This window comes from Sorex araneus, chromosome X, assembly GCF_027595985.1.
Source record: "Sorex araneus isolate mSorAra2 chromosome X, mSorAra2.pri, whole genome shotgun sequence".
NCBI classification, from domain to species: domain Eukaryota; kingdom Metazoa; phylum Chordata; class Mammalia; order Eulipotyphla; family Soricidae; genus Sorex; species Sorex araneus.
Window position 1 is genome coordinate 308,582,489 of NC_073313.1, and position 17,012 is coordinate 308,599,500.

At 40.0% G+C, this 17,012-nt stretch overlaps 1 protein-coding gene across 1 annotated transcript in view; it reads left to right on the top strand.

The window, feature by feature from the left end:
• The window catches only part of IL1RL2 (interleukin 1 receptor like 2), a 44,175-nt gene that overhangs the window by 10,418 nt on the left and 16,745 nt on the right, over positions 1-17,012 (top strand). Inside the window, exons 5-7 of the mRNA XM_004617917.2 lie at positions 6,607-6,769; positions 11,248-11,322; positions 16,798-16,927. Of these exons, the coding sequence (XP_004617974.1) occupies positions 6,607-6,769; positions 11,248-11,322; positions 16,798-16,927 (368 nt within the window). The remainder of the gene's footprint in view (positions 1-6,606; positions 6,770-11,247; positions 11,323-16,797; positions 16,928-17,012) is intronic.

Below are 17,012 nucleotides of genomic sequence, written 5' to 3' on the forward strand. Positions count from 1 at the left end.
GTCATCAGGTGTAGCTCTGTGTCACTATCAAGTCTTGGGTCAAACTTGAGATCTCATTTTAAGTGAGGGGTTGGCATATCTTTTTCAGATATTTTGGAGTCTATTATCAATGGAGTGCTATGCCAGACAGAGAGGCTATATTGATGAAAGAGTGCTTCATTCAAAATGCTATAATTTCAGAGGAGACACACAAGTTTAATATATAAAATTTTGAGATAAATAAAAAAAATTACCAGACACTGAAACTGCATGTGGGAATGATAGCTAGGAGAGATGACTGTTGAATTGTGCTTCAAGAATATGTATAATTAACCCAATGGGTGGAAGAAGATGGGAAACGGTGTATACACAAGTATTAAGTATGAAAGAGGAGGGTGTTTGAGAGCATTGAATAGAACTTAGGGTACTTCTTAGAATCCAGTAAGGAGATGCTATAAAGTAGAGGAGCTTTCCTGCTGATGTACACACATCCTTGAAGCTCCTGTCTATTCATCCTGTTAAATAGACAGGAGCTTACCTGCAGACTTATACACACCCTTTCCCTTTAAAAAGTCAGAGTCTTTTAATAAATATGATGGACACATTTTCTGAGTCCTCAGTATAAGCATTGTAATGAATATATTGGAATGGTTAAAAATGGTTGCTTTCTTAGCATTTATCTTAGAAATTCAATTAAGAAATGTGAACTATTTAAATGTGCACATGAAGTAGAAATAACAAACTGTGGGGAAAGTAGGAGAAAGGGAAAAGTTCTGACAATCCCCACTTTCCTGTTAATTGGAGAGAGATTTATGTGGAAATTCTGAAAGATTATTATGGGAGAATAGGTTGCAAAAATTGCATGAGGCAGTTACCAGAAATCACAGAGGAGCCAAGACCCATGCCTATGTAGAGGTCTCCTATACAGCTTATTTGGTGGTAGGAATGTAGTAGAGGTGTGGCAGAGCTAGTCAGAGTGGGAGTCTTGCAGAGTGAAGATGCTGGGGGTTAAAAGGCACAGAGTTGAGATTTCATAAGAAGGATGATTAAAATTGTGGTTGCATGAGCCTAGGTTTGTTAGGAAAGGAAGATTGAACCTACAGAAACTAGTCAACAGGACAAAATTAAGGGGTTCAGGAGCTGGATTTAAATTAAGGTAGAATATAGGTACAATAGACAGAAATAATAATAGAGAAATATTATATACATATATGGTGGTTAGACACTAGTGTTTCAATTCATGCAAGTCTCTTTATACTTTAGAAGATATACAGCTACAATTATTTTTTTTTACTCTTTTTTTTTCTTTTTGGGTCACACCCAGCTATGCTCAGGAGTTGCTCCTGGTTTTGCACTCAGGAACTACCCCTGGCGGTGCTCGGGTGACCATATGGGATGCTGGGAATTGAACCCAGGTCGACCGCATGCAAGGCAAACGCCCTACCCGCTGTGCTATCGCTCCAGCCCCTAAAATTATTATTTTTTAAAGTACCATGGAGTTCATAGGGCTGGGGCACATACCTGGCACATGAGGCTCCTAGTCTGATCCCGAGGAATACATGCTCCCCTTTCCAATGCTGTGGGTGTAGTCCTAGAGGTCCCAACACCTCTGGGACCCGTCAGTACCTTATAGCAAACCTAAGTATTGTACCATGTGACCTTTGGTCAAGTGTCACTGGAAATGGCCCCAGGTCCTGGTCCTCTGGGCACTGCTTGGGATCCCCTCCATATACCTTATTCAAAAGAATCCCTACATTTTTTAAAAATGAAGAAAGGTAAATAGCAGATGAGTTTCCTCATCTGTGGATCACATAGCAACAAGATGAGGAAATAGACATTATGGACCAATGAAAGACCTTGGACTTGGATTACAAAACTGAGATTACTTAGCAGTCAGGGGAGTAGAGGTGGTAGAATGAAGAAGTAGTATGAAGATATTAGTGGAGAGTATTGACCACTTTGCTTGAATGTGATGTGGTAACTGTGTATATCAAACCAGTAAACATTAGTGCTATTGTAAACATGTGACCTAAACTATAACAATAGCACATTTTTAAAAAGAAACTGAAGGGACTATTTAATCACACTTTGTAAAAAACTAAAGCACGCTGAGGGGCGTGTGCACTCGAGGACTCTCCGGGCAGCTGTGTCTCACCGCCCACATTCGATGCTCTGGAACCACTGTGTATGGGCTAGATAGGGACAGCCGTTGGCCAAGGACAGGTGAAGGAAGAACAAGGAGCAAGCTGGTTGCTGATTAGTTACTGTTTATTCAATCTTCCATCTTTCTCATCTCCCGCACTCCTGGCTCCGTCCTCTCTCTGGATCAACTCCAGCCTCTCTTGCTTCTCTCTCTCCTCCTACTTCTCTCTCCCACTTTGCCCTCTAGGCTACACCCAGCCAGGTAGCAAAATCAACATAAGAAAGCCCTTCCTGAGGGCAAGGCATTCCAAAACCCTTCCTGACTCTTAAGGTTTTTTTCTTTTCCTTAATCCAAACACTTATTAACATCTTAATACTAGTTGTTTTTGAGTGGACATAGCAAGAGATACATTGAGGCTTGCAAGGCAGCTCTCCTGGCAACATCTTGCCACAGACTCAGACTACAGCACTCAGTCCAGATTAATCATTCCTAACCCTAGCAGGGTCCAAATCTAGTTATCATTGTTTGGATCATGACAACATTTGTCCATGATCAAGCTCTTAACTTATAGTTAAGCATTAGGCACTTTAGCCAGGCCCATCTCGATGCCAGGGTAGCACACAACTCACTGCTTGCTCTGGGTCCGTCTCGTCCCTCGTCGGGACCCTGATTTTGGGGGTGCTAGGAAGTAAGGACAGCTGAGGCTTAGGTCAAGAGAACAGATGCCCAGGAGGAAAATATCATGTAGAGTCAAATGATTCCCAGGTTATAAAAGCATAGCATTTGCTAAGTCTTCCTGTGTCCATACAAAAAGGACATTGCTCTGAACAAACTATGCAAAGGACTCAAGGAGAAGAGAAAAACAGTATTTGCAAGTCAACAGAACACTAAGAAAGACGTTACAAATAAACACAGAGGAGTGGGAGCACTGTAATGGGAGTAACCCAATAAACCTAAACTACCTGAAGCTATGTTATCCTACAACACTTGACCACATAATATAGGAAGGAGAAAGGCAGAGAGGGGAATGAATCGAGGGGCATAGCAAGAAGAAGTGAACAGGAAGCAATGAGGACCAGGGTCAGGGTCTTGGTTACATTACTGGTGTAGAGGTGTGATATTGCTTTTTATCCAAGCTTCAGAGACAACAACACTGAGAGCAGGAGATCCAAACTACAACTAACCAAACTTAAAAAATGTACCTGTCAGTGAGGCAGGCTGGTGTTGGGGCAGAGGTTTGGGAGGGAACCTGGGGACACTGGTGGAGGGAAATTTATAACGGTTGTAGGATTAGTGCTGGAACATTGTATGCCTGCGACTCAACTATACATAACTTTGTAAATCATGGCTTCTTAATAAAAAATTAAAATTTAATGAAAAATAAAAAATAAATTATGTTAATTCAAAAAATCAGTTGAGGGCATTTGAGCCTGAGGAGATTGATGACCAGTCTAAGAGCCTTTGATAAAAGAGACTTGTCTATGTTTTCCAAATTCAAGAATATTCTAAATTTTTACTATATGAAAAATATATGCTATGAACCCCTAACAGTAGGACTATATAGTAACTTGAAACCTTTCTTTCTTTACAAGAACTTGTAAAAGCACCTGGCCAGGATTTCTACAGAGCTATGAAATTAAAGGAAGAGTTTGTAGCAATCTTTCATCACTTTCTAAACCACTTACCACTTTCTACAGTAACAGGGAAATATCTGAGGACACTTTTCTATCACATAGACAAGAAATTAAAAGAAATGGAAGGAATCACTATTTTTTTTAAAATAAGAGAAACTAAGGAGATTATAAAAGAGAAGTTTCAGAAGCTTGAATGTATATTGACATAGTGAAGTGTTTGCATTTGGAAAAGCTGTCAGATCCCCATGTGTCCATTTCAAATTTATTTTCAATACAATGATTTCTGCTTCACCACTGTGCTGAATGTGTAATTGCTGAGGTTACCGCTGGCCTTTCAGCAGCCCAGTCTTACATTTATTTTATTTAATTTTTTTACATAAGTATCACTCCTGGCAATGCTCTGGGGATTATATGGAATGCTGGGGATCAAACCAGGGTTGGCTACATGCTAGACAAGTGCCTTATGGCTGTACTAACTCTCCAGCCCAACTTCTCTTTCACTGTCACTGTCACTGTCATCCCATTGCTCAACGATTTGTTCAAGTGGGCACCAGTAATGTCTCTCATTGAGAAACTTATTGTTACTGTTTTTGGCATATCCAATACGCACGGGTAGCTTGCCAGGCTCGATACTCTCAGTAGCTTGCCGGGAACTCTCGGTAGCTTGCCAGGCTCTCCAAGAGGGGCGGAGGAATTGAACACGGGTCGGCTGCATGAAAGGCGAATGCCCTACCGCTGTGCTATCGCTCCAGCCCACAACTTCTCTTTAGATTATTTTATTTGTTTTGTTTTGGGGACTCACCTGGAAGTGTTGAGGGCTTACTTCTGGCTCTGTGCTTAGGAATTACTCCTAGTGGGGCTCAGGGAACCATTTAAGGTGCTGGAAATTAAACCAGGGTTGGCTGCATACAAGGGAAGTTCCTTTCTGTATTCTTTTTCTGACCCTAGAGATACTTTTAAGTCTACCAAGAAATATTATTATTCTGTTCTTTTTTTTTGCATTTTTTTCCCATCTAATGATATCTGTGTATACCCAAACTGTGGTCATTGAAATCATGTTCTTTTTACACAGTCTTAGTTTATGACAAAATCTTGTAGATTAGAGCTGCTTACAAAATTGTTCCCTTCTTGCTATCCTCACTGCTTTAGTTTATGCTGTTTCCCCTTAGTTTATACATACAACTTCTGTGTTGTGACAGCTTTGTCTTAGGACAACCCCACTTTTAATTCTTTCTCTCACAGCAACCAGAGATAATTCTCAGGAGTATTGTCACATTATCTTGCTCAGAAACTGTTAAGCCTGTCTTTATGGTTTTCTGTGACTGAATTTGATCATCTCATCATTTCCATATTCTTTCCTAGCTGCTACAACTGAGCCAGGATACGCTAATCTCATCTGCACACCTGAACCATTGCACATGCAGGCTTAGACATAGTGTTTTGGTGTTTCAAATACAAAACACCTGAGATTGTTGGTTGCTATTACTATTTGTATTTTAATTTAAGTTTTGCTTGTTATGTCCCAGATGATTTCATGAGAGGTGATTTTAGGTAAAGGAAAAGGACAAAATTACCTTTAAGCTAACAAGGCCGAACTTTAGATTGAGTAAATATTTGGAAATAATGAGTCAATTAAAAGAAAGACAGGTCAACAGTGAAAATCAGGAAATGGAGATTTCCTGATTTTGCTTGTGTAATGAGATTGTGCTTGTGTAATGCCTAGTCAGGAAAGAGATTCCCAAGCATCACTATTCTTGCTTCTTACTCTGAAGAAGACAGCATCATGTTATGAAAAGCTGGTGCCTTCACTCACTGGGCTCTTATTAGTAATTTCCATACTACTTAGTAATCAATTTATTTGAGAATCATTTGCTTTCAATACATGGGTATTTATAGAGAAACAAAGTAAGAATGATAGAAAATTGTAGGTAACATTATAAAGTTGCTTGTTCTGGTGTCATTACATTTCACTCTCCAAGATGTAGAAGGAACTCTAAGACTGAGCTACAGACTAGGCAAGGACAGAAATCCTAACCCTTGACAGCCAGATTAACCCTTGACAGCCAGGCAAACAAGAGTTAATCTCCCAGAGTGTTTCCTTATCATCTGATGGAGTGCAGTTAGCATAATAATGAGTGTAGGTACTGCAGAGGAGACAGATGAACAGAACTGGAGACTCACCCCTGCATGCTGAAGAGGACACTGAGAACTGGTGACCAGTCTTGCTTTGCCCTGAGGACACCCCTTTGTTGAAGTGTAAATGACATAGCCTGTTTTTGCATTACTGCTGAAAGACTCCTTGATGAGAAGTTGGGGGACGATTTTTTTGGACCTTTGTCAAATCCAGCCCAGTGCCTCACCCTCCTGAGAGTGTAACTAGACTTAGAGCATAGAGGAAGCAACTGTTATTCACCTGGTCTTGCTGTCATTTGGGAGACATTGGAGGAGGTGGACCCCTGCAGGTAGAGGATATCCAACCAGTCTGCACTCTTCTAGCAAACCCCTTTGTGGTCTAGACCCAATCACCTTGCACAAAGTCTTCCTTTTAGCCTCCCTCAATTTCTATCTGACTCGATAGTCACAGTATTCACTTTAGCCTGTAAAATAGTGTTTGTCAGATCTCATGGATTTTTATAGTTAAAGATATACATATGCTTATATGTATGTATGCAAAAATGCATATAGAGTCCTTGGTTAGATAAAACTGTCGAAAGTCCAGGGACCACACTGATTTCTCATTCCTCCTTACAGTTCACAGAAAAGTGCAGGTTATGAATGTAACAAGTACTCAATGCTAGTCTGAATTAAAAGTACCTTTTGTCTACATGTTTTGCTTATTTTTGTGTCTAGGACTGTACAGAGATTATTAAAAGAGAGCGTTTTGATGCTTTGGAAAAGAATCTTATGGTGAGCAACATCTCAACAGAGGACAGTGGGAGGTACATCTGTGTAGCCACATTGATCCATGCAAAGAAGTCCTACACAGTTCAGACAAGCATTGCTGTGACTGTCAGTAAGTTTGCTCATCCCACATGGTTTCTGGTCTGAGACACTAGTTGGTCTTGATTTTTCCCAAAGATTAACAGGCTTTCAAAATTGTCATATCAGAACCAGTGGGAAGAAAGGATGTGACAAAGGGCATGAAGAGTTTAGTTGTCTGAAGAAAAAATAAGAACATTGTTAGAAACTCTTATTTGTGTACCTCCAGTGAAATCTTGCACATAAAGCTAAGTGCAGTTATTCCAGACATGGCAGATACTGTGGCCCTGCTCTCATCCCCAGATGTCACTGGGTGACCACTTCAGAGGGCTTTGACTTGATCTTTGCTTTGCTTCAGCTTTGGCCTCCTTGCCTTACCAGCTGTGGCTCCCAAGGATTCTGGACTTGCATCCAGCATAAACAAATGCTGTGGAATTTCAGTCCCTACACTAGAGAGGTCAGATTTCTTGAGTACACGACATGGAGATTTGAAAGCAAAATCTTAAAAATAATTGACCTCGGGACAGAGAGAGATAGTAACGAGGCTAAGTGGCTTAGTCCCCTGGGTACCACCAGCAGTGACCCCTGGGTAAGGAATTCAAGAGTGAGCCCTGAACTCAGTCGGGGCTGACACAAACCACTCCAATCCACCCAAAAATTCAGTATATGACATTAATTCTAAGCCAATTGCTAAGAGCAGTGACTTATTAGAGACTACAAAATTAGCTAGCTTCAGAAACAGGGACAGAATTCAGGACTTCAGGTTTTTTTATTCTTAATATATCTAGTAAGGCGTTCCTGTTATGTTCCTTTTTTTTTCTGTTTTCATTCTGTTTTTGACAGTTTTGTCACTTTCAAAAAGAATTTGTTCACCCACATAGAAAAACACTGAAGACCAAATATTTCTTTATCTTTGTCTTTGTCATGAATTTCTATGAGAATTTATGATATTAGGCAATACTAGCAATTGCTTTATGATTTGACCCTCTTGGGGATGTTTTGTTGTGCTTTGTTTCTGACAAATGATCAGAAGGCCTGAAGTCCCTCCCAGTGGATCTTGGCCAACCAGTTTGGCTATTCAGAGCAAAGTGAACAGGCTCTTCTACTTGGGCACTATAATGCTAGAAATGGCAGCATCCGGTTCTATACCCAGTGATGCTCAGTCAAACAGGTATTAGGAACCAGGCTGGCCACATGCAAGGCAAGTACCTGGACCTCTGTATTCTCTCTCAAGCCATCACCCTTGAAGCATGTATTCAGTGTGGATTGAACTGAGAAAATTGATTTCATTAGAGTTTATGAATGGCATGCATTAGATTTTGGGTTAACTTATTTTTGGGTTCTCTGAAAGTAGGCACATATGATCTCATCTTCACAACTGATTCCCTAACCCAAGCATGGTACCTGTCTGAGAGTAAGTACAGCTTTCTTTATTAGCTGAATAATTGAGTATTTTTATGTGGGAGTACAGTATAGTAGCTAGTAGAAATTCTTTGAAAAGAGACATTTCAAAAATGAAGGAATGCCCCAAGAATACACGGATACCAACAGTCTAGAATTTGTGTCATTTCAGTCAATATTGTTTATAGTGGATTAGGCCAAAAATTGTATTAGAACATGATCATTGGAAATGGAAAAAATTTTTCTATTATATGCTCCCTATCTGGTAGTAGTGGAAGTAACGATAGATGGTGACGGGTAACTTGAACAAGATATAGTAAGGAATAGAATTAAAGGAAGATTATGGAGAGGAGGGAAAGAATCAGAGGTAGTTGTCATGCAGCAAGTGAACAGTCTTGGGAGAGGAAACAGCTTCACATCTGAATCAGGAAGTGTGAGTGAGACTTAGGTAAGGCAGAGGGAGAACAGCAGCAGTGCAAGGGTGAGGGGAGGCAGACACATCAACTATCATGGATTCTGTTGACGCTAAAACCCACCTTGTTGGATGGTACCTAGGGCTGAGGTGCAGTGCTGGGAGCAAAGACAAGCAAACAGGCACAGGGCACATGCCTTGCAGCTGCCATGGAGTCCTTGCATGGGCCCCAGAGCAGAGGAGAGAGGCTTCCTCTGTGATGCATGCCACAAGTCTTGAGATGGTTCAAGCAAACACTGGAGTTGTTCTCAAGGACTGGAGGTCCGCTGGGAGACCCCCACAAGGTCAAGAAGAGTGCTGATCCTCTGAACTTAGCAGGGTGCCCTGGCTTTATTCCTCAGGCACTTACTGAGTGTGTACAGACAGGCATGGATCCTGTGCCAGGAAAATGGGTTGGTCACTGCTCTGGTGGAGTGCTGAGGTCTGAGCAGTGTGGGGAGGTTGAGAACAATCGGATGGTATAAGAACACGATGTGTAATTAGCAAGGAGATTACGCAGGAAAGGAAAAGAAAATAGGAGATCTACAGACAAGGTTCTGCAGAGACAGCAGCAGGTCAGGGGAGCTTCCTGGCTCCCAGTGGTGATGCTGAGGATTAGGAAGCATGTACTGAGCGATGCAAGGTTTTTCAAAAGTGAAAGAGCAGCCAAAGTGAGGACATGATCAGAGATATACCAAGTTGTGTCAGTTTTTCTTCTAACTTAAATCTTAGTTTTTCATGTGGAGCCTCCTAAGCAGTGTTTAAGGGTCCTGCAGCTACTCCTGTCATACTTAGTCACTTGGGCTGGGGGTTCAGTGCTAGGACGTGAGGATATGGTGCTCTCAGCACTGTGGGGCCAGGGTCCCCAGGAACACCCAGCAGTGTTCCAGGCCTCCAAGGCATCATCTTTCAGTGCTCAGGAAGCGCCGAGCTTCTGGACTTAGGTCAGGCACAGGGCTACATCTAACCCCTTACTGTCTCCCTGGGCCCTGTCAGAGTATATCTGAAGGACAGAATAAAGACAGGTTTGTTGGAATGGTTCTGAATATCATGCTAGATAATAATATTGACAAAATAGTCAGGAGACAATACCGGGTAGGCACACACAATCCAAACCAAGGGGCATGGATTTTATTCTAAAAAATAATAAGCAACCAGTAGGGTTGAGATCAGGAAAGGGACATCATGTAATCTATATTTCCAGAACATCATCGTGGCTTCTCCAGAGATAAGACTGGAGTAAGAAGGTAGGTGCAGGAATAGAGGTATCTCCCTAACTCCTGTGATAGAGAGTTATGGATGGGTTCATAGAATTTTAGGAGATTATCTCACAGATCTCATTGTTGGATTGAATACAAGATAAAAGATAAAATACAAGGTCAAGAAAGCTATGCATTTTCGCATTTGTGACTGACGGAGTTGTGCCCTACAGAAAATAAGTTGACTTTGGAGGAAAATCGGTGTAGGAGAGAGCTTGTGATTTTGATCAAGGGTGGGAGTAGAAGGTGCTTTTGAGATGCCTAAGTGGACATGTCAACTAGGACAAGACTTGTGTGCCCTGGAGTTTAGAGGCAGTCTTGGGGGTGCAACTTTCAGAGGCATAGCCTTTAAGTGGCAAGAAGAGGCAGATATCAACAATACTATAGAGCAGAGAATAGAGGTAGCAGAGTAAATAAAAAGTCCAGGGACTGAGACACGTGGGAGGTAAGCTTGGTTTTACTTGTTAATTTATAAGTTGAAGATGACTAAGAAGCTGTTGCCTAGAATCACTGCCAGATCTTGCTGTGTATAACCTACGGAATGAATTAACTAGTTGGTGAAGATTTGTATTTGGCACATCCTGAATGAGATCAGCTTGTATGGTGTGCAAATACTATTGCCTTCATAATAGACATATGACTTTCATTTTATAACTTTTATAACTTTCCACATTTCACCCCAGATATATAGGAAGAATTTGAGAGTTTTGCTAAATGTTTTTGGATGAAGAGGAAAACATGGAAAAAGATGAAGTCAGAAAGTTCGTATAAGGGAGATAATTATAAAATGTGTGAAAGAATTAAACTTGAATAATAATACAGAAGATCAAAGGCTAAAAATATGAAAAGCAATTTTGAAGGAATAGGGGTAGAACTACAGATTACATGTCAGAGTCGTCAGCTAGACCATTGATTCTAGCTACTGCTTATGAAGTAAATTTGGCTATTAAAATAATTCTGTGTATTTTTTTTTTGTTCAATTGTTTTTGGCTTTTTGAGTCAAACCCAGCAGTGCTCAGGGGTTACTCCCCTGACTCTGCACTCTGCACTTAGCATTCAGAGGACCATATGGGATGCTGGAGATCGAATCTGAGTCAGCTGTGTACAAGGCATATGCCCTACCAGCTACAGCCCTGATTTATATTTATTTTAAAATCAAGTATACAAATGCAAAACCAGTTCCCTTGCTTAAGAAATTATTCTCTAGCAACTTAATTAGTTCTGGTTCAAAAATATGTGTTTATAGAGTTACATTGTGTCATGAGATTTTATTTTTTTGAGCAATGTTTATTTAGATGATCAGCTCTGTGCTATTTTCTTTATGTTAATAAAATATCAAAGTAGCCAGGAATGTATTATATGTGATTCTAATGCAGTTTCATATTGTATTATTATTTTTAGCAGAAGAAGTTGTATATGGAGGAAAAATTCCAAATATAATTTATCCAAAGAACAATTCAATTGAAGTACAACTTGGTGAGTAAATGAAATTACTAGGCCAGAAATCTGAATCTGTATGGTCACATATCATAGAGAATATTTTAAATTTAAAGGGCAAAGTCATGTTCCATAAGCATCCAGTTTTCAGATGACCTTGGGTCATCAGGACAGGCAATAAATTAAAAAGATGAGAAAGACTGATGCCTGAGGAAGTTGTGGCATTAAAACTCTTGGAGTGGGCTCCCATGACCAGTTTATATCAGAGCAATGGAAAGTGTAAAAACCATTCATGAAAGAGATGACATATAACACAAATCTTCCACTGATGTTGATCATGTTATCTCATACAGGAAAGCATATTAAAGCAGTAGGGCAATGTGTGCATTTTATGTAGGAAGAAATAAATACACATTTCCTCAGTTTGTGATCTGAGTGGAGATAAAGGAACTCAAAGTATTTTCTCTAAGTTTAATCACTAGTAAATAGATAGGTAGGCAGGTACTGGAGTGATATTATAGTGAGTAGGTTAATTGCCTTGCACATCACCAACCTGGGTTTGATTCCTGGCATTGCATGTGGTCCCCTGAGCCTGTGAGGAGTAAGTGCAGAGCCAGGAGTAAGCCCGAGCAGCACTGGGTATGCTCCTCTCCCCAAAGGTAAGTGGCTTCTGAAGAAATAAGAAAGTTAAAAATAAAGCCCCCATGGAAAGACAAGCTAAAATTACATATCCTATATTAGAGAATACTTATTATAGAATATATTCGATATATTTTATATTGGACTTCTACTACATATTCTTGTTAAAAGACAAAGATATAAATATATGTGACCTGGAAGACAAAAATATAAATGTGGGACCTGAGCAATAATTCAATGGGTAGGGTGTTTGCCTTACATGTGGCCAAACCAAATTCAATCCTCAGCATTCCATATAGTCTCTGGAGCACCATCAGAAGAAATTCCTGAGTGCAGAGCCAGGAGTAACCCTTGAGCATCACAGGGTGTGACCCAAAAAGCCAAAATAAATAAATAGATAAATAAAATTAAAATATAAATGTATAGGCAAGCACCTTGTACATTAGCACAAACAATAGGTAGGCACTTACACAAATATTTTGTATGTTAGCACAAACATAACAGAGAGGCAACACATAGGTAAAGACAGATAGACAGTGTTCTCTGTGTGTTAAGCTTTCTTTGTTACTTTTTTACTCTAGTAAGGGGCCATTCCTACAAGACCATGGACTGTCTCAGATCTGCTATGCTCAGATTCAGATTCTAGGCCTAACAGGGTCACAACCGGCAGAGCTGGGGTGGAGGCATGGGATGCGAGGATGGAACTCAGGACCTTATGAGTGCTAGGCATATGATCCACCATGTTAGCTACCTCTTTGTCCCTGACAATACTGGAGCAATAGCCCAGCGGGTAGGGCATTTGCCTTGCACACAACAGACCCAGGTTCGATTCCTCCGTCCCTCTCGGAGAGCCCAGCAAGCAACCTAGAGTATCCTGCCCACACGGCAGAGCCTGACAAGCTACCCATGGTGTATTGGATTTGCCAAAAACAGTAACAACAAGTCTCATAATGAGACATTGCTGGTGCCCGCTCAAGCAAATTGATGAGCAATGGGATGACAGTGCTACAGTGACTACAGTGCAAAACCCCCATTAAATAATAAATTTGACTTGTTTGCATTCGTAGAAGCCACACCTTTCACACAGAAAAATTGTGCAGTCAAATAGTGCACAGTTGCTTGGCCTCAGCCTTGTAGAACCCAGCAGGGCTACTTGGGGCAGTTCTTATGCCTACACTGGCAGGAGTTAAACTCAGGGCCCCTTTGAGTTATCATCCTGATCTGCAGACACACAGGTTTTAAAGGGATTTATTTTAAACTTTTATGGTGATGGCAATGCCATCATAGAATCTATTTATCTATTTGACATATCAGTTATATGTTAATATATAATCTTAATGCCATGTTAATAGTGTACTAGTTGGTCTTATAAATAGCTAAAAAATAATAGTATGTCTATTATTAACTTTCTTGTCTTTGAAAATTCAAGATGATGCATTTAAAATAATGAAAACATAAAGAGATGTAGATCTTAGAGAGGAATATATAGCTTTTTTAAAAAAGCCCATTATCTAATGTTTGTGTATGTATCTATTTCCTCTGTTAAATTCTAAGAAAATTATTCAAAACACTATAATAGTTACAATGTTCTGTTAAGGTACTCCAATTTAGGAAGAAACTTTCAAAGCTAATAATACTTTATATGGCTGAAATGACTGTCTATTTTATAATTATAAAAACATTTGTAAATACAGTAAAATAGAAAGATGTTAAGGAATAAGCTGGAAAAGATTTTGAAAGACATGCCTGTGTGAAAATAGCAACCTTTTAAGTCAGGGCATAAATGAAGATTTGCTTTAATGAAATTCCTTACTGTGTTCCCAAATGAAAATGCTCAATATCAAAAAGAGGTTATTTCTATCATATTAACTATCAACACTATATAGAATTATGTTTATAATGATAAAGTATATCATATCACATTATACAATAACACATTTTGATATATCACTATATCACTGTATCACTGTCATCTGTTGCTCATCGATTTGCTTGAGCGGGCACCAGTAACGTCTCCATTGTGAGACTTCTTACTATTTTTGGCATATTGAATACGCCACGGGTAGCTTGCCAGGCTCTGCCATGCGGGCAAGATACTCTCGGTAGCTAGCCGGTCTTTTCAAGAAGGGCAGAGGAATCAAAGCTTATCAAAAGGATGTTATTTCTATCCTATTAATAATCATCACTATATAGAATTATGTTTATAATGATAAAGTATATTACATTATGTAATAACACATTTTAATATATCACTGTATCACTATATCACTGTCATCCGTTGCTCATCGATTTGTTCCAGTGGGCACCAGTAACATCTCCATTGTGAGACTTGTTGTTACTGTTTTTGGCATATCGAGTATGCCATGGGTAGCTTGCCAGGCTCTGCCGAGCGGGCAAGATACTCTTGGTAGCTTGCCAGGCTCTCTGAGAGGGGCAGAGGAATTGAACCCAGGTCGGTTGCATACAAGGCAAACACCCTACCTGCTGTGCTCCCACTCCAATTAAAATATATTAATATAATAGAATTTTAGTGCAAAAACATGAATTCAAAGAGATAATATTGGTAAGATATAGAAGCAGCTGAAAGAAAAGATGAACTTTTTTTAGTGGTGCTGAATCTCCAGCAGTACCCAGCTTTCCTGGAGCTTCTTCCTATGACTCTTGTCCAGCTGAGCCAGTGGTTGAATGCAAGTTTAGGATTGCCAGTCTGCTCTGCTAGAACCATGCCAATACTGCACTGAGTGATGATCGGGGGACCGTGTGGTGCTGGAGATTGAACCAGGGTCAGTTACATGCAAGGAATATATGTGCCTTAGCTCCTGGGCTAAGTAAGATGAAATATTGTAATTTGCTGCAATATGGATAGAATTAGAAGGCATTATGTTAAATGAAGTAAGTCAGGGGGAGAAGAACAATAGCAAATCTGGTAGAAATACCAGATGATTTCATTCACTTATTACACAGAGAGAAACAAAACAAGGGAATGGACAATACTGTGGATGACAAACCTTTGATGCTTGGGCACAAAACTTGAAATCATCAAATAGCCAAGGTCGGCAGATGGAAAGATGGGTTAGAAGTGACATAGAAATAGTGGTAGAGAATTTTGGAGACTTTGTTGATGGTGAGGATAGAGTAATCTTATGAAACAAAACCAAAAATTGTTACCACCACTACAACCATGTTAGCTCACATAAAGTAAAGTAAAAAGTATAAATTTCTGGCCAGGATGTGATTTAGCCTCATATATATGAGGATGGGCTGGAGTGATAACACAGCGGGTAGGGCGGTTGCCTTGCACGTGGCCGACCCGGGTTCGATTCCTCCGCCCCTCTAGGAGAGCCCGGAAAGCTACTGAGAGTATCTCACCCACGAGCCAGAGCCTGGCAAGCTCCCTGTGGCATATTCGATATGCCAAAAACAGAAACAAGTCTCAAATGGAGATGTTACTGGTGCCCGCTCGAGCAAATTGATGAGCAACAGGATGACAGTGATACAGTGACAGTGATATGTGACGATCTGAGTTCAATCCCTGGCAACACACACACACACACACAGAAGATTTGGGTTATTAAGATAGAAAGAGTTCACTGATTGGAATAAAATATGTGCAATAAGTGAACATAGGTCTCATAACCAGAATCTATGAAGAACTAACTTTTCCAGAATTACGAGAATGAGACAATGCAGTAGAAGTTTAAAGGGACCATTGGACAGACATTTTGCAGCAAGGGATATTGACAAGGTCCACAAAAGTTTGCAAAGATGCTTAAGCAGGGGTAATCTAAGGAAATGCCAGTTTAATCCACATCATACACATGGAGATGGGCAAATGGAAAGGCACTGGAAGTAGTATACAATGTTGAGAATGCCGTGTAAGTGTGTTTCTCATACACTGTTAGTGGAAATGTGTACTGGTGCAGCCACTTTAGAAAAAGATGGGTCTGGCATCACTTTTAAAATTGGAAATATGGATGATTTGTAATTTATCAATTTTGGCACATGAATCCATCATATGTAGAGTATGGATTAATGAAATCTGCAAAAGTGTATCCCAGGATACCTATTAAGGAAGCCTTAGGCATACCCGTAACTTCTGGAAACCATATTTCTATAGGAGCATGAAGCAACCTTAGAAGAAATTAGTAAGAAGGGGGGTTTATTGATTTATGTCATCTGAATGTGGTATACCTTCAGATAGCAATGCAAAAGAGCCCCACAAAGTTTGAACAGTGGAAGCAAGAGTTGTGGGGTTGTGGGGTGTGCCTATAATTAAGGAAATATAAAGTAGAGAGGGAGGGTACACAGGGAAGTTTATGAAAATATGCTGTTTTTTCAGAACACTGAAAACACACCGTTTTCTTTATGCGATACAGGTGGTACGGAATATTCTTTAATTCAGGAGCTTCACATCTATATTTTATACTTTTGACTTTGTGTATTATGTTTCATAAAATTAAAACAAAGCCTCATAACTATGTATCATAGAAGTGGATTTTAGAAATATAATTTTCTGTAATAAATATACAGATTTTTATTAGATTTGGGTAGAATAAAGTGAAAATATACATTTATTAAATAGAATTTGTGCATATGAATGCTGGACAGGAAAGAGGAAAGAGGCAGGGACAACAACCCGCGATACCTAAGACAGTGGACTTGAATTTGTTGCACCACTGTTTTTATCCAATTTCTTCCTCTAATAAATATATGACACTGGACACATTACTCAATCTATCTGAAACTTAATGTGTCTTTTGTAAAGTGGGGTTCATAGCTCTCCCCCTTTGCTGCCTTGAGAGTCGTTTGAAAAACTGGAGAGACTGAAGGAAAGAATGTGTATAAATTTGTAATTCTGTGGTCTATTTTATATAGGCTCCACTCTCGTTGTTGACTGCAATATAACAGATGTGAAGGGGAATACAAATCCACGAAGCTGGAAGGTCAATGACACGCTGGTGAATGATTACTACAGGGACTCCACACGGATCAGGGAAGGGATTGAGTAGGTGCACCATGGTTTTTGTTTGATTGTTTAAGCGGGGTGGGGGGTGGGGTGGGGGTGCAGTGGTTCTCAGAAAACCAAGCCA